This window comes from Stegastes partitus, unplaced genomic scaffold (genome assembly GCF_000690725.1).
Source record: "Stegastes partitus isolate 25-593 unplaced genomic scaffold, Stegastes_partitus-1.0.2 Scaffold1366, whole genome shotgun sequence".
NCBI classification, from domain to species: domain Eukaryota; kingdom Metazoa; phylum Chordata; class Actinopteri; family Pomacentridae; genus Stegastes; species Stegastes partitus.
Genome location: NW_007579097.1, coordinates 89,538 through 108,460, shown reverse-complemented (window position 1 = coordinate 108,460; position 18,923 = coordinate 89,538). Strand labels below are relative to the sequence as shown.

Here is an 18,923-nt window from a genome sequence, read left to right as displayed (position 1 = left end):
GAGAAGGGGGGCATGCGGTCAAAGAGGACGCCGTTTCCCCCCGGAGAGCCATGGAGAACCGGGATGCGGCAGCGCGAAGCTTAATCTGTGCGGGCACGCTAATTGGATCGGAATAGCACCGATTGCTGCGGGCGCGATAGTGGAGCGCCCTGGACCGGCGGAGGCACGGCACCCCACCGTTACAGAGGAGAACCAACCGGAGTCCATCTCCCAACAAGTCAATGAGTATTGTGGCAGAGCAGCCCCCGCGGTGGAGTCGGCCAGGGCAGCACTTTCCTAAAATATGACCAGGGGTGCTTGGATGCGTCGGCAGCATGACGAAGGCTTAAAATACTGGTTTGCACCCCGAGAGAACGAGAAGCCATTTACCGAGTCGGAGCGGGCCCAGAGATGGCGACTGTCGCTGGCCTCTCTGCTGTTCATCACCGTCCTGCTCTCTGATCACTTGTGGTTCTGCGCCGAGGCGAAACTGACGCGAACCCGAGACAAGCGGTCGGACGAGGGGCTTGCAATTACGGACATGGGCGAGTACCCAAACTCCCTCCAGCGACACCATATCCCAACATCACCCGACCCCCACCGTCTCGCCAGAGAGCAAGATGTTATTTTTCTAGGGAATTCTACCAAACCTCTGTGGCGAATGGACACCTGTCTCCCTGACAGCGTGTCCAAAGACTGCTTTACTTTCACGGACGCGAAGACCGTGTGCCAGGGCCTCTCTGACGGAGGGGAAAAGGGGACACAGTTGGCGTACGTGAATCTGAGCGATTTGTACCTTTCTTTTTGTAATTCCTACTCACTTTTGGATTTGTTTCACGGGTTTACGAGTCCGGACGATTTGAATTGCACCCTGGATATGGCCAAGGGGGTGGATCTGCGGGGATGCAGCGAGTGCGTCCGGGCTTATCAGCATCTTGACCAGCGGGCGGAGGAGAACTACCGGGAGTTTGAACTGTTGGTTCTGAAATACGAGACGGATGTATACTCGGTTAGGACGTGCATGGAGGAGTGCAAGGTAGGACTGAGAACGAGGCCGGGTTCGCGCACGCGCACACACACGCAAGTGCATTTTTAAGGGGGTGGGTTCACGGTCGTCATGGCAACCGTTGGGCATATCTGTCAGGATACTGGTATTTAATATCTCGAGTTCAGACTACCAGTAGGGCCACCAGTGCCTCCAACAGCATCAGCTGGAGCTGTCAAAGCTTTGCATGAACACTCAGCTGCACCTCATGAAAAAAAACAAATACAAAAAAATCAAAGCCTGTTATTTGTCATATTGGACTGTTTTTGTTGAACTGTGCAAGTGATGCTTTACATTTTGGAGTAAGGTCCAGGTTTATGCCACAGCTACATGAGATGAGGAGGGAGGGAGGGAGGGAAAGGGGGGGAGGCTGTCTGGTGGTGCACATTTCAATATCGTTAATAGCACTCCAGTGATTTCTGCACCTAATCCAGGCTTTGCATTGTCCCTCAGTATACTTGTTGTTCCAATAGCAGAGCAGCCTAACAAAACACATGTCTCGGGCTCCTTTTTTTGACCTGCACACATGCTGTGCAAATCAGCAGCATTTAATATACCAGGGCCTGTGTCACCTATAGACACACAGGCACAGACATTTAGCCTTATGTTACCTACGTGGTCACAACCCCGCTCTGCTGTGTTGAACAATGAGACACCTGAAAAGAGAAACGGGGAGGGGATATGTCGGTTAAATTACACTTTAGTCTGTTTCATTTGTTGTGCACTGGACTGTTGCAGAGGCTTGTCTCGCCATAACAAGTGCATGAGCCTGTGTTCACTGTCCATGGTGCTGAAAGTAGGCTCCGCAAAAGGCCTGACAGTTGGACATTTCCTCTTTAGCTGTGCAAACCTCCAATTATATACATTATGTTGGCGGTGTGGCAGTAAAGTGTGGTTATGCAGTTAACTGTATTGACACAAAGACGACAGTCAACCTCATTTCTTGGACTTTGTTTACCACAGGATATTCTCCAGCTCTTACAAGTCTACCCACACCTGGATATTTACTTGTCTGGCTTAAGAGATATAAAATATGCAGTGTGGGGGACTTCTGTGAGCAGGTTTGAGAATCAGTGGTATGGAAACTATGGAATCTAGTTAAAGACAGGGAATACGTGGGAGTGAGGCCTGACAAGGACAGTAGAATTGATGATATTAGCCTGGTGTTGCACTGTACCTGGTGGAGATACAGTACATGCATCATTAGAGTGCTGCACTGTATCCGTAGCTTGACTTTCACTCTTGTGCCGAGACACGTTTTCTAGTTTGACGCGCTATATTTTCCCCATCTTGAACATTAAGATTTTGAGAAGCAGTTGTTATCAAATGTACCTGATGCAAGGGGGAGCCGCGTTACGACCACAACAGCGATACAACAAAGGTCGGAGGATGAACCTCGGGAAGCAGGAAACCTTCCCTGAAAACTGCTCTCATAATGATACTGCAACCTAAACCCATTCCTGCAAGATAGATGTTGCACGAGGGCAGATGGTCAGGGTGCTGGCCTGCGAGCGCTGATAATCCATGTGTGTGAGGAAGGATAGTTAGTGGGAGGTTATACAAAGGATAAACTGTCACAATGGAGTCATGTGCTAGAGTATGTAGTTTGCTTTTTGTGAGTCATACCTGATTGTTATGCTCGTTTGCCAGAGAGTGTGTGCATGCATATGTATGTGTTATATGTATGTGCATGAAACTATTTCCTATGGCATCTTATAGCTGCTTCCTTATTATGCTATCTAATCAGTGGTGTGCTTTTGCACTCCTACTCTTTGCTAATGTAATAAGACTCAGGCAGGGCTACAGCAGCCTTTTAGCCCCTTTAGCCCGATCTGAATTGCTAATCTGCTTCAGTGTTCGTGTGACCTTTGTGAAAGCACAGCACCCCAGGCCTGCATCACAAGCCACTGCTCCTTGAAGAAGCACTCTGCTGGACAATAAAAAGACATTAGGCAGCTTGAAACAATAATTATTTCTATTCACTCTTATCTCTGCTTTCTCTCATCTCAGGCCTCCCCACTCTTGTAAATTCTTTATCCACAATTAAAAAAAAAACATACTTTCTTTTCTAACACTCAATGAGTTGACATCGTGACATTACGTGTTGTTTGCGTTATTTGCGTGGTGTCACTGTTGTGCATCTTTAGCAGATGAAAGAATGAAGAGATAATAGAATAAGTGAGGTTAAAAGGTGAATTCGCAGGAGCTAAGGGAAGAAAAATAACAGCAGTGAAGATGGGAAAATGTCAGTTAGGCGATAATATCAATATGTCTTAACAGCAGATACACACATGCTCCTCGCATAAAAAGACACAACTAGCTTAGTAATCTTCATGAACAGATGTAAATTGTGGGCTGCCGTCATCGTCATTCGAAAGCATTGGTTTCATCTGAATGGTGGGTGGCACTGAACCTGTTTGTTTACTGTATGACAGAAAAACATGTTACTAGTTTGCCTGTTAGTACATTTAAAAAAAAAATAAAAATCCAAAATAATTAGAAAATAAGCAGAATTCTAATACGTTTGGAAAGCAGATGCTGTAAAGTAGGCGTCAAATTTTTTGCAAAGTTAATACGAAAATAGAACTTTACAAACTCAACATAGTAAATCAAAGTGATGACTTTCCAAAAAGTGAGTTTGTCGGGCTTCTAAATATCCTACAAGCATGAGTTTAGTATCTGTATGTGAGTCAGAGAAGCTGCTTCAATGGACAAACCTCCAGCATGTGTAATATACTAGTAAAATGCAAACAGAGGCTTGGCATTGTCAGCGGAAAAAAGTAGTCACTGGTGTTTTTTTTTTTACAATCCACTCCATGTGGAGGCAGCTGCTGACCTGTATTTTTATCTGAGATGTTTTACTATGACCATGTGCACTGTTTAGTTACAAATGTTGTAAACCTATCCTGTGTTTTAGCATAAAGGAAGGACAAAGCTGCCAATAGCCTCTCTTATATCTACATGTAATACTCATTAGTGCCCTAGTTGTGTACTATTCCACAATTATTCCAATTTGTTGTACTGTTTGAGTAGCATTATTAAAAGGTACAATTAATGTTACAGAAATTACTTAAAAAAGAAACAATGTTTAAGACAAATTAAAAAAAGAGAGAATGTCAGAAGAAGGAAACTGTGTTCAGGTTTCAGTATCGTATGCTGTCACTGACTGAGGTTCATAACAAATCCCACCTCCTTTACTCAGTTATCATTGTCAGATGACTGCCACCGCCACTCTGCTGTATTAACATGCTTCAACAAGATCTTGTAATCTGCCTTTTGTACCCAAGACACGTCACTATAGGGGAAGTGCATTTAGTAAACAATGAAGTGAACGGTAGCTGAATTCCACTTAGCAGCTTCAGTTTCAGGGCCGTGGTATGGCTTGTGATGGCTCACTGGCACACTATCATGGCTTAATGTGACGCTTAAGCTCAGTCCTAACACCTGTGATGTTCCTACTTTGACAAGTCCAAATGTTTCTTATGAACAAGGCCTGTTGATGTATACTTTTTTTGTTGGAAGTGCCTTGCTTGGTGCGTCCCTTATATGGTTTTCAGTAGCAGATGCTTTCAGAAATACTTGATCTGAGATGAGTAAATGGCAACATGAAATTTACTGTGCGAGGACCAAGGAGTAAAATAGACAGATTAAAACTCTTAAACAATGAACTGAAATAAAACAATGATGGAACCAACTCAGTACCCTCCACAATTCTTATTCAAATTCAAATTAAAACATGTTCAGCTCTTTAAAAGACAAGCAATGTAATTAAACTATTAAAAGTTACTTCACAAGCAAAGTGTCTTCAAAAGATCCTTCAAAAGACAAAAAAAAAGGATAACTGGGTACTTAAGTGTCTGCAAACTTTGCTGCTTAATTGTCCACTGGAAGGTTGTCCTCAGCTATTGACCATCCCTATGGCTCCATTATCACGGGTTCAACTGGCCTCCAAAGGGACCCTGGGGACCAGAGTATACTGCTAGTGACAAGTTCTAAAAATCTGTAGCCCACACTCACATCAACACGTCAGACTGCTGTCACGACCCGGAGCTACTCACACATTTGGGCAGAACTCTACACTCTGTCCGTGTCACAGGACAGGGGCGCTCATCCTCCCGGCTTTATCCATGCGGTCATAGACCCTCTTTCTTCACTCACTCGGGTCGGCTTGCTCCGTGCCGCGTTGCGTCTCACATGTTGCTCCGTTGATCCAGTTGCTCTCCTCCCGTGGTTGCCCCATTGTGCAACCCCTCCAGCTGGTTATCTTCTTCCCGTCTCTGGTGGTGCGATGCTTCCTCCCAGCTACACTGCATGTCCACTGAATTGGATGTTCTTCTAGGGCTGGATAAAAAAATTTAATAAAATCACAAGCTCAACCAGGTGCGTGATTGGTGTGTACTCTGACATCCAGCAGCTAGAAGTTAAGAACAGTAAAAGCTATTTTAAACTCTGGCACTAAACACGCTCAAAGGCACATATGTACAAAGCTAATACTTCTGTTGTGTCACAGCTGCACACACAGGCAGGCAATCCATAAGCCACTTGTATTTTTCACACCTTTTCTCTGTTGAATGTACCTGTTTATTTCACACATGCACACACACACATACACTTTATTGAATCAAATTGTCCCTTTGGGATTGCGATTTATTTCTCAAGAGACACCTATGAGCATGAAACATTCATAATCAAACATATACGTTTATGCGCACACATGCACACACACACACACACACACACACACGCAGCAGGGCCCCATGCGCAGTGTTTCCTGCAGGTCCAGACCTGACTGTCCCTTCCGGTGTAATTTAATTTGCACTCCCATAATTCTCTGCTTCTCTGGTGGCTGTGTCTCCAGGGTTCTGTCTCAACATGTTGATTTCCTCTCTCCCTCTATCTGTCACTGTCTCTCTCTTACTTTCACATCCTCTCCCGCTTTGTCTTTCTCCCATCTGTGCCAGAGGTCTGAGGAAGCGGCGGCATCACACATGCACACGTCCAGTATCTGCCTCTGCATCACCTCCGCTCCCCCCTCGCCCTCTTCCTCCTCCTCCTCATAGACTGTCTTCCCATCAGGGGCCTTTGGTTTTTCTCTTTCCCTTCTGCCTTTCTGGAAATATGTGGGTGTTGAGCTCTCCTTTCCTGCTGGAGTGACAGATACTGATCTAGGTTAAAGTCCTTTCCTTCCCTTCAATTACAGGCTTGTCCACACGGATTCCTCTGTATGCTCCTCCATCCTCCCTCTCTGCTCCTTTGCTTTTTCCGTCACCTTTACTCCTCTATGTATTTCTACAAAACTGTTCAGTTAAGTCCTCATTTAATTGAGCTGTTTAGGTTTATGTGTTGATTCCACGCTAGCCCCAAACACAGAGTACAGCTGAGGCTGTTGGGAGCTGATGTCAGATTTAGTTAGCGTTATTTTTTTTTAAGGCTTTTGCTTGTAATACATTGGGTAAACAGACATTATGCCCTGATGATGCCACTGTGTGAAAAGTTTGTTTCAAATTTCATGTCAATCCATCCAACAGTTGAGACTGAAAGTTTCTTCTTGACCTGACAAACGCCACATCAGTCGCTCAAGCCTCTGACTGTATTACATGATCCTACTCAACAGATGAAGATTGCCCATTTGTGATGGAAATGTGGAAGTAAAAAATGTCCATTATTCTGGGACTTTTTGTCCATATTTTATGGGTTCAGATTGAAATATTATTCACATCACTAGAGGAGCATTGTGTGATAGGGACAAGCGCTTCATAACTTTGTGTCACAAAGTAGGTGGATCAGTAAAGTCATTAAAGCATCTAAATGTCAAGGTAACCCAAGTGTACCCTATCGCTATCATGGCTAATAATATGTAAAAATACCACATTAAATTGAAGCTATATGCAGGTTACAGGTTACAGGTTAGTATCATATCGTATCGTATCGTATCGTATCGTATCATATATCATATCATATCATATCATATCAATCGATGCTAACAGTGAACACAAATCATCTTCTTGCTATATCTGGTACAATACATGCATTGTTCAGCACATTGACCTTGTTAATTAATAAATAAATTCATATAATAAAATAAAATGTACACTATATACAGTATTCATATTTGTATTGTATTCTCAGTTTGGGATCGTTAGACATTCACTGGCAATAACAGGATAAGAAGAAATACTGACACAGCGTATGTTTCTGTTGACACATTTCATTTTAATGTAAATTCACGTTGCTCTAAACGGCGCATTTGTTAAAACGAACAGCTTTTCTATAAATTAAATGAAAGGAGGCTTTGTCAGAGCACATAATGTACAGATGGTTCTGCTATCAACACAGACGGCACGGCCCTGGTGGATGTCCTGCACTTTTGTCTCTCTTCCTCAAATTCAATTAGGGCTCTGTTGCTTCTCTATGCAGCTCAAATAGATCCAGGGAAACTCCCCTTCATATGAGCTGCCAGTGTTTGTTTCTCCCCAGGCAGGAGATAAGGGAATGCATCTGTTCGAGAAGAACACAGCAGCACTCCCATGGAAACGCCTCTTCGTCATCCTCTATTCCCTGTCTACACAGCACAATGAGACCATACAGTTCCCTCCTTCGCTGCCGTGAGCCTGAGCTCCGATCAACATATCCACAACCGTTTCCGTCTCTCTGTATAGTTTCCTCCCTTTTCCTCTGCGGGCCACTGCTCAGAAAGAGTTTTTAATCCTCACACAGCTAGCGTCATAGCAGTATATGTCCCGTTTCTCTGCTGTGTGGGACTGGTTGAGTCGGTTAAAAAAGCTACAAGACTGTGCAGGCTTTGTTCATACACATGGGTGTGACTGGGTATTGTTGCCTGCGTGCAAGGACAAGCATTCAGCCAATTGCTTGGAGGCCGCAGCCCAGCACCGCTCATAATGAGATAAAAGTTGCGACGAGTTCCTTTAACGCGTCCAATTCGATCAAATCCACGACATAAACAAATTAGGACTTTTACGAATACACACTTTGCTATCTGTCTCTTCTCTCCTCTCTCTCGCTGGTATGCTTAGCTAAATGAGTTGATGAGTGGGTGATGTGTTATGTTTGATTTTCTGTGACAAAGTGAAGGGAGAGGAGTGGCAAGAGAGCGGAAATGGCTCGACAACGCCGTACAAAATGCATTAAACGCTGCAGGCATTGAATCGGTAAACATCAGGATTTCATGTAAGCTAGTAATATTTTGTGGTGTCTCACATATTACCTATATGAAACCATTAGCATTACAGCAGTATCGGTGACCATTGTGCTTCCGTCCATATGTTGCACTTGTGTCCAGGGTTTGGCTGCTGTAGTTCAGTTTGAAGGAACACTAGCTGGATTATCTAAAGGACCCTGATTTTAAAACACAAACTATCTGACATATATAAGTGCTACCATGCACATGTTAATTCAGTTCTTGTGCATTAGCCTGACAATGATCAGTAGACTTGATTGTTTATTTGAAAGGAGGAGAAATTTGCTTTTCAATGGAATGAGTCATTGATAAAAAATGGAATCCATTTAATCAGAACTTCATTGAAGCAGCTCTGGGGAAGCTATTTATAAAGCAGGGAGTGGAAAGATGTGCTATTTGGACATTATTTGAAGTGTAATATCAGTGAGCTTCGGTTGGTGTTGTGCATATTGGAGGAGAAATGGAATGGAACAGCACATTAGATTTGAATCTGAATTATGAATGAATCTGAAGTGGGAGAGCGTAAAATGTAAATGATTTAACGAACGAGGGTTAAAGAATGAACACTAACACAACCACCACAATGAGCCCTTTTAACAGCCCTGTGGTATGTCATCGAGAACATCAGCTTTTTGTAGCTGTAAAAGTTGTATAGAACAAGCAGATAAGTGCCATTATATTCAGTCTGATTCTGATGAATGCGTATGTGACTCCCTGTATATACTACTGGAACCCATCCAAGCTGACTGCAGCTTTTTGTCACCTCCCCCGGCTGCAGTCATCAGCTCTTGTCCTCTCTCCAGGCGAGAAGGGATTCATCTTAAACAAGCTTACAGTTTTTATTAAATCAAACCACTCGCATGCACGGAGAGCAGGTTGCTTTGTTCGCATGGGCTCAACTTGTGAGGCAGCATTTTGTCACAAGCCGAGGTACAAATCCTGGACCAAACTCCAACCTAAACCACCTCAAACCTGTCTTCAACCACCTTGATTACATTATATATTTTTGATTTGTTGTACGTAATCGTTCGTCCTCCAAAGTGTAACTGCATCATGAAGCAGTGCTTGGAAGCAGCCTTTAACCTACGATAATGAAAGCTGATGTGACACTGAAATTAGCAATGACTGTTCCTGTCACGCTGAAAGCAACCGAGAGAGAGCAGGAGAGTGATTTCAACACATAAGGTCAGACAGAAGACATAATGTGCTGCCGTGGCATTTATCTGATCTTTGATCGGTGCAACCACTCTGTGATCTGCGGGTGAGAGAGAGGGCTGGTTGCAAATGAATAAACAACTATTTCTTGTGAGTATGATACGCACTGGAGCTGCAGTGGTTTGTGCGTCGTTCAGGAGATAGCCATATTCTCCCAGTCTAAAGTTTGTCTGAAGTCAGTTGTTTCCTTCTCTACAAACTATCTGCTGCTGGTGAGTTAAACTTGCTTTAAACAGTGTAAATGGGTATGAAGTGACACTTTCCTTAGCTGCAGAAACAAGAAACTTGAGCCTAGCAGCACCAGTGAGAGAGCATTGATCTGTTGTCTGTGAGGGAGCAGTAAGAGTCCACAACTAGTCGTCCTCAGATGTATTCATACCCTCCCATTAAAGAAGGAACAAAACAGCTGTCACTGAAATAAGCTGAAATTGATAAAAGTAATAATAAATAAAAATTTAATGAAAATCATGACATTGCTTTTAAACTGTGGTTCAACAGAAATATTAAAAAACAAATAAGCAAACAAGCTTGATGGGACCCATAAACTAATATTTTGTTGAACAACCCTTTGAGCCAATCACTGCTATCAAGTGTTTTCTGTAACTCTCAATCAGACTTCTGTACCTGTTGACAGGTATTCTGATTTTGGCCCACTGCTCATCAGCAAAGTGCTCTCATCTGTCCAGGACAGTTTTCGTTTGTTTTTGAAAATTATACTTTTCAACTACAATTCAAAAGCAATGTCTTATTTCACTAAATTGTAATTTCGCGAATTTGTATTTATTATTACTTTTTCAGTTTCTACTTATTTGAGTGACTATTATGAATTTTGCTTTTTCTTTAATGGAAGGGTATGAATACATTTGAGGACGACAGCTCTTGTCTTGCTAGTTGTTGTTACTTTAAGTCTGCTGTGTGTTTGTGCACATTTATGGATGGTAGTTAGTGTTATTGTTGTGAGCCCCCTTCTAAGTTATTCTAAAGCCAAAGAGCTTCAAGTACACCACCACCGGCCTCAGGACTGAAGCGATGTCTACTCCGATTTGCACGAAACCTGCAAAAATCTAACTTGACTTTTGGTTTGTGGGAATATATTTAAGTATAAACAAAGTCGCATCCTTATTTTGTTCTCATACGAAGACAAGAGAAGAGAAGAGAAGAGAGGGGAACAAAAAAGAAACTTACAGCAGCGATACCAAAGCGTGCCGAGAAAGCTACAGCCTGAGCAGAGAGACAGAAACCAGTCACAGTTCCCAGACTCTGGTGACATTCTCACATAACTGAGTCATCATCATCATCAGTCGCTCACAGCATGTCCTGATTCAGAGAAGGCAAAGCAGAACCAGGAGAGAAGAGAGACACATGTACATGCAGTATCATGTCTGCAAACTCATACTGTATATACACAGCGTGAGCAGACACGTACTGTAGCACCAAACAAAATGCACGCGTAGCCGGAGAGACGCTGACAGCCATCAGGTGACAGAAGCAAACACGAGCGGGTTGGAGAGGGAGAGGAAATGACAAATGAACGGCTAGATTAGAGGGAATACCCGCTGATGTGTGCAGCATGATGGGTTTGTGTCAGACAGCCTTGACGTCCCCAGACATACTGTATCGTCGCCGGGTTTTGTCCCAAACAATTGATTTGAGCACCTGTTCCCTACGTAATCCTTTCCATTTTAATCAGCCTAGTGTTTCTCTCAATGAGCGAATGTGTGCGTATTTGCATGCATGAGTGCATATGGTGGCGCGGCGGAAATGGTATGTTGTAACCGTTTCCACTGTCGCTGCAAAAAAAAAGAAAGAAATAGTTTGACATGATGGAAAATGTGCCACTTTTCTCAATTTCTTGTCAAGAGTTAGATGCAGAAATTGACGCCGCTCTCATGACTGCTTGTTAAGTAGGAAGCCGGATGATGATGATTAGCTTATTAGTGGAAGCAGGGTGAACCACTTGTGGTTTTGCAGGGCGTTGTTACAGTTTGTCAGTTTAACTCTTTGGGTTTGTATGGATTAAGATTTTAATTAGCAAGCTTCTGAGGAGATTTTTGTTACCTATGGACGGAGCCAACATGTGGTTTCAGCTAAGTGGCTGCTGGGGCTAGTTTCATATTTGCCACTCAGGTATAAGAGGGGTATTGATCTTTTCATCTAACTCTTGCCAAGAAAGCAAATAAGCATAACTCTGAAAAGCAAAACAATTTCCTTGAAGGTCTTATAATTGCTAAAACATATTTTCGATCCCTTAAAAAATTTATATCTCAAAAAATATTTATTAAATTCTGTTAATTTATATATTTAAGTTTTGAAGGGATTGAAAATATGTTTTAGCAATTATAAGACCTTCAAGGAAATAGTTTTTTAATCACAAATCTATTTTTTAATCACTTATCGTGTCTCAGATAAAAAAATGTAAATAAAAAGTTTCAAAAAGAAGAAAAAAAAAAAACTTCAATATTTTAATTTTACATTGCAAGTGATTCTCATTCTGAATGAATCAGATGGTTAATTCCTCAATTTATCAAATTTAATTTAAGTCAGAAAATAATAGCAAATGTTTGTTATCGTTTCCCAGGAGCCCAGGGTGACGTATCTACTTTGCTTTTTTATTTAACAAATCCAAGTCTAACTATTTTAATATAAAGTCACAACTGATCAAATAAAAGCAGAACGATAGCCAGTTGACTTCATATCTATTTACGGTAACACGGTAACTGATACTTAACAAGTCATTAGTAAGTAATTCACAATGGCTTGTTCATGCTCTATGACTGGTTTATAAGGTATGGCTGTAAATCATTAATATACATTTAACAAGTCAGTTATAACTCATTAACTAACAGTTTGTAAATGGTTATTAACTATCTATAAGGCATTGTTATAAATCATCAACAAACGATTAACAAACACTTAACAAGTGGTTAATAACTCACTAATTAACAGTTTACAAATGATCTATTAACTAGTTATTACGGATACTTATTATGAAGTGTTACCCTATTTACTGATGCAGATTTTCTGTGAAAATAAAATCGGACTTGTGCTTTGATCTAAATGTTTTCAATCACGATGGATATTTTAACTTTGTCTAGTAGCTAGCATTGCAAGATGGAAGGTTGAACATTTCATCTTGTTATTTCCAAATGGTGGTTCATGTGTGGTTGCTTGTGTTTTTCCTACAAAGAATTTTTTTTTAAGGTGGTGTGGAAAAAAAACTCCAAATCAGCGTTTACACCGTATTACACTAAACGCCTCCATTAAAACCAATGCAAATGAGTTTGTGTTGTCCTCCTCGCAGTCCTCATTATGAAGCCAAAGAGGCTGATTATTCACATCATTACTCCAGTGGCACCTAGCAACCACCTCGCCGCCGAGGAGCCTGCTCTGCTGCGTTATGCAGGCCTGTATATAAGTATGTCAGTCCTGAGTTTGGTGGTCCGATTGAGGATTTTGTGAGCTAAGCAAGCTGTATCCTCTCCCAGCACACTTCTTCTGGTCCGAGTAATTTGATTGTGGATAGAGCAGGGAGGGGCAGAGAGAGAGAGAGAGAGAGATAGGGGTTATTGATGGGTACAGATAGAACATGGAAAAGGAACAAAGCAAGACAGAAGAGGAATGGAGGGGAGCTTGACCTGATGATGAGGCTCTTATCAGCACCTCTTCGTAATGGTTTTTCACCTGCTGTGTGTGTGTGTGTGTGTCTGTGTGAAGTAGAAGGGATGTTGGAGGGGTTAGTGGGGGTTTTCACCTACTGAAGTTTGTCCAATACACCTCCATGCATTTGTCCTCTTCCCCCATGTGCCACATTTGCAAGTGTGTCACTCTTTCTTCAACTTTTTAACCACACTAAGTATTTATTCCTCTTTTTAAAAAAATCTATATTTCTTGTCTATTTTTCCCTACTTGCAAACCACCTGTTTGGCATGGATGGAGCTCCAGTCCTGTCCTGATTCGTCTCTTTTGTTGCAGTTTTTCTTTACAGTGGCACTGACGGCCCCTTTGTGATTCTCCCTAAATTATTTATCTATCACTGACTTTTCAAAAAAAGCACAGAGGAGGAACTGGAACGCTGCTCTCCTTTTGCTACCACAGCCTTGTGACACACCGCTGTACCTCGGCTTTTTGTCCGAGACAGACTAACAGATGAAGGCATGTGCATGAGCTAAACACTTTGCTTATGTAAAGCATGCAAGCACATCTGAACTAACACAAAGTAAGGAGGGGGCATATTTGCAGATATTCTTTTAGCTTTTGCAGGAACTTTCCTAGAAGTCCAGATATCCTTTGAAGAAGAACCTCTGCTGTTCCATCCATCCATCCATCCATCCATCCATCCATCCATCCATCCATCATCTACACACTGCTTTGTCCTCTGTAGGGTCATGAGGCTGGCTACCCCTAAAAAAAAGTCATATTAACAACCACCGAACCTTCACTTTACTGCTATGAAATATGTTTACAGGTTTCACTTAAACTGTAAAGCTTTTTGGTTTAATTTGTATTAATATTACGATTTGGAACATTTAACTGTTTTTGATGTTCAAGCAGCAATTATGACTTTCGGAATGGTGCTGAAAAAGGAGGGATGAATTAACAAAAAAAAAACTAATCAATTTCAATGTAGTTTCATACAAAAGCACAGGAAAACCCACTTGGGAAACAGGCATCATTATCTTTAATCTTCCGTTCTACCTGTGCACATCCTCTTTACAGCAACAAACATCACAAGCACACAACAATGAATTAAGAAAAAGCACTATTAATGCAAACATCACACCTCAAACACCTCAGGATTGTTGCTTTTTTACTTCATCTATCACTTCAGATGTTGAAATGTCAAGAAAATGGAAACATACATGTGCTCAAACATTAAGTTCTTGTGTTTTCCTCCAGCAACTTCTTTGTTTTATTAGCATTTTATCAAAAAAGACCCGTTTACGTGTGCTCGACGTGTCAAAATTATTGTTCCATACGCCAAATCCTCATCTGTGTCGCAGCGCCATACGTCCTGAATGCGACAGCTGAGACGGCAGTTGTCGAGTATTTAGACGGTGGGGATGAGGCTCGCTTAAAATTAAGCTGTTTGTGGTGTCCAGACAGTGGCTGTGTGTGTATGTGTGCGTTTGCTTTGCTCTAACCTGGAGGGCATGCATGTGTTTTGGTGAAGATATCGTCTTTCCACTGTAATCCTATAGAGTCTGACCTCTATATCTGTGTATTGACATTTCCTCCACACTGTCATCTCCCTTTCTCCCGCTACCCATTTCCTTTTTTTGCATTTATTCTATTCCTTCTTTCCATTTTTATCAAGGTGGTTGCCCGTCACACAAACGCTGCCCCCGTTCTTCACCTCCTCCTTCTCTTCCCTATCTTGCTCCCCGTAGCCCTAATCCTCCTGTGCAGGCTCTTAGCTGGATAAAGCTGTCTCCCATCCTTTCTCTTTATGGCAGGATTTACAGCAGTACCCCCTTCACATCCCCCCTTTTAGCACTCTTATGGTAGCTTCCACTGTTGCAAGGTCATGCTCTTTGGAGAGCGTCAAATTTAGTTGCACAATGGAAAGAAATCCTATGTAGGTCCTTGAAAACACAAACTAACCGTCGTTTGAATGGGATGAATGCAACTGAAAAGACTGTGGTTAGTGGGTTAAACTGAAATTAAAAATAGAAAGATGAAGGAAGGACATTTTGAAAATGGAGACATTTTGCTTCCTAACTGGCTTTACGACACAATGGTGTAATTTATGTAAGAGACCTCTCTATAAAAGACTAGAACAGTGTATAGGATTGTGTGTTTAAATACAGACTTTGAAAGGCAGAAAAAGATGAAACGTTCCCTGTGTACTCTACTACATATTGGCATTTTCAAACAATATTTTTTCCTAACATGATTATCATCACTTGGACTCCTCATTATTTCTCAGTGTCCACATGGTATTAGTTAATTATGGTATGCATTCCAGCACCTTTGCATCATTCCTACAGTATAATCCAGTGTGTGTGTCTTATTTCATTCCTGCAGTGCCGCGTCTTTGATTAGGACAGGATGAAAAGAAGGTCTGAATTAGTCAGACAGATTTTCAAAATGTCTTTGTCTCAGGCTTTAATGATTTGTGTGTGTGTGTGTGTGTGTGTGTGTGTGTGTGTGTGTGTGTGTATAGCAGTGTTGGTGGGATATGAGTGAAGGCCCATTATATGTGACTGCATGTGTGTGACTGTCTGAGTGAATAAGCCAAAAAGTGAAAGACAGAGAAAGAGAGAGAGGGAGGATGAGGGCAACTTTCACAAACGGATTTATTGATTTCCCATTCGAAAGCCAGGGTGAGGTTCGGGACGGGAGAGATGGGGAGGTGGAGTCCTCCAGAAAAGAGGAAGACGTGAGGTGGGTAGAAAAGACAAAAAAAAAAAAAAGAGAGAGAGGGAGGCGGGTCGGAGATTGTCCACAGAATGATACAGATGATGATTTGGTGTGCTGGAAGGAGAGTGGGCACGCTGGGGGAGGGCTGGTAGTGGGAAGTATAAGGGCTTGACCTTACACCTTCCCCTCCCCATCTGAGATTGATGCTATCAGTCAAGGCACACAGATGCTGGTAGCACAGCTCTGGCATAGAAAATGATGGTGATTGATTGAGAGCGGATAATTAGGGTCATATCCTGTACAGAGGACAGCGGGACTATTACTGACAGAGCCTTTCTTTCATCTCTTCCATCCATTGTACCGTCATTTCCCTGATTCCTGCATGCAATATTAGCTCAGCCTCTGTTTTTTTTTTTTTCTTTTTTTGTTACTCTGATCCCACTTTTCTCCCCAAAAACAGAGCTACAGAGCACATTCTTCCTATTGTTTCGAAGGATTATAAAATTGTGTCATTTAGTGCGTCAACCTCCTGACAACAAAGACATCATCCTGTTCTTGTCCAACACACACAGATAGAGCTGTATAATAACTGCTGTTGTGACAGTCCTGACAACAGCACTGAGCTGCTGTTTGTCAGAAGCGGGGCTTCCCTCCGCATAATTACATGCTTCTACATCTCTTTACTGAACCACTTCACCTGTGTGTGGCTCTGTTCTTGTTGAGGGAGGGGGTTTGTTGAGTTTTTTTATTTCCCCAGATGGAAAGTTTGCTGTTAATGCAACATTACTTCTTCATGAAGCTTTGTTAACCTCATTATAAAAACTGCATGGAGTAAATCTTTGGTAATGCAACCACTGAAATCAGCAGCTCTGAATACACAGTAAACGCATGCCTCAGGCTTCCACTTGAAATGCATTTGTGGTGGATGCAAAGAAAGTCGCAGACGTATCGTCATATAGGAACAAAAATAATCTGGTTTGGTGATACCTGCTTTAGCGTTGACCCAAAAGTTTGGATTTCCTCTCTTTCCCTGCCTGTCAGCCTTCTCTATCTGTGCATCTCTGCAAAAAGAAGATCAGAGGTGGAGCACAAGATGCTATTAGCCCTTTACTTGTGAAACTTCAACCCCATTTACGTTTGTTTGTCGACACGCGTGACCGTGACCGGGGGCATGTGTGCGTCTCGGCGTGTATAATTGTGTTCCTGTGTGTTCTCGGGGCCCAGTGTAATCACAGCTCTAATCTGTCTGCTAGGATTCTGTGTGTGGGTGACATTAAAGTTCTCATTAGCACTGTAACTCAGCACCAATGTCACTGTGAAGACACCAGCGACACATCCACTGCAGCAAAGTCTACCCACCACCACGCGCATGTGTGTGTGTGTGTGACAGGCAGAGAGAGTGTAAAAGCTTAAGTTAACAGTTTGAATGATTCCTCGCACCCGTTCTCCTCGTTTTCTTTTCTTAGTCGCCGTTAATGTGCTGTTGATTTCATTACTCATGTTGGCGAAATTAGATTAAACGGTACACGGCTGCTTCGTTTAATAGCGTGCACTATTAAAAAGTTGGGGAATTACGAGCGACGTCGCCCGATTTGCCAGACGAGATGAAACATACTGTAGCTCGCCGCGCCACCTTCTCGTTAAATAAACCTAACAGTTGTCTTTCTAGACATGTTTTGATGCTGAAGTGAGGCTGGATGAATGATAGAGAAGAGGTGGAATTGAAGGAAGAGTTGGGAAAGGAGGAAGAGACAGGTTGCTATGGTAACAGGAAATGGGTTGGAATTGAGTGAAAGATGTGGTGTGGACCGTTTTACTGGGTGGAAACCACAATAAATGAGTTAGAGCAAGTTTCTACCGCTGCCATTGTAATCTGAGAGGGCTGAAACTGCTGTGTAAATCTCCTCTGTGTGTGTTTTTTTTTTCTTCTTCTCTCCCCTCCACCGGCGTCCTATTTCTATACCCATCCCTCGACTCACCTCTGCATGCTGCTCGAATAAGCGTGGCTTTGAGCGCTCTGCACCAAGTTAGTCTGAGTTGTTTGTTGCAGCAAGCATATTAAGTAAAAAAGAACCAGAGTGAGAGAAGTGGGTCAGGGGAGGATATGGGCGTCTGCGCTCAGGCCGGTTCTCTGCGATTTCACACGTTCCAGCTAATCGGTCTCTAACACCTAGCGTCCTCACTTGCTCGAGCATGCTAACACAAGCATGCTGCACTACTACAGCAGTTTGTGGGGAGGAGGACGCTAACAAGCTGACATCTTTTTTTTTTTTTTTAATGTGCACAGAAATGATATTCTGTGGAGGCTAGTGGGTCATCCGAGGCGAGCACCAGCAAACCGATTGAGCCGGTCTGGACTGTGCGGATGCATACTAACGTGCAGCCAATTCTCCCTAAAAGAGATTCGATTTTGAGGTTGAAGATATTTCAACCCTGCATGAGAGTTTGTTTGTTTTCTTGAAGAAGGCAGCAAAGAAAGTGAAAGCAAGAAAAAGAGTGGAGGGAGCGATAGCAGATCCATCAGACTTGTCTCTTGTGTCCTTGGTGACGCAGATCTGCAGTTTTTCTGCAGCAGGAACAACAGAGAGCGAGAGACGGAGACAGAGACAGATAGAAGGAGAATACATTTCGAGGGTCAGGGGCTGAGACAAACACTGAGGCTCTGGGAGTGAACATTCGGCACCTGCAGTGGGACTTGGCTGCTGAAGTAGTTCTTTTTTTTTCTTCTTCTGGAGGAAATGGGGTCTCTGATTTGCATTATGCAGCATCCGAGCTGCAACGCCTGCTCTGCTGCAACGTACAAAAAAGTTGACAAATATCAGCTTTACGTTGGTTGAACTGTAAAAGCGAGCGTTGGTGTTTTAACAGATGGATTTCTTAGTTTGTCTTTTTTGCGCTCAGACCATTTTTTTGATGTTGCTGGAGTGTGCATGTGTGTCGGTGTGTGTAAGGGGGAGGGGGAGTGAAAGCCTCGGGCTGCTGTTTTGGTGCTGAGTTTTCGAGAGTTTTGGCTGAGATTAAAGGATGGATGCAGTGAGCTGAAGCAAGTTGATAGCGCTGGAAATTATATGTCAAGTATCTTTTGGCTGCATTTCATGTATCTGCGAAACAAAGACGTGGTCATAG

The 18,923-nt window shown here is 42.6% G+C and overlaps 1 protein-coding gene across 1 annotated transcript in view; it reads left to right on the top strand.

Annotated features, from left to right (window-relative positions):
* Nucleotides 1-283: 283 nt before the first annotated feature.
* The window catches only part of LOC103370067 (transmembrane protein FAM155A-like), an 88,005-nt gene continuing 69,365 nt past the window's right edge, over nucleotides 284-18,923 (top strand). The window contains exon 1 of the mRNA XM_008298978.1: nucleotides 284-1,015. Coding sequence (XP_008297200.1) covers nucleotides 284-1,015 — 732 coding nt within the window. The remainder of the gene's footprint in view (nucleotides 1,016-18,923) is intronic.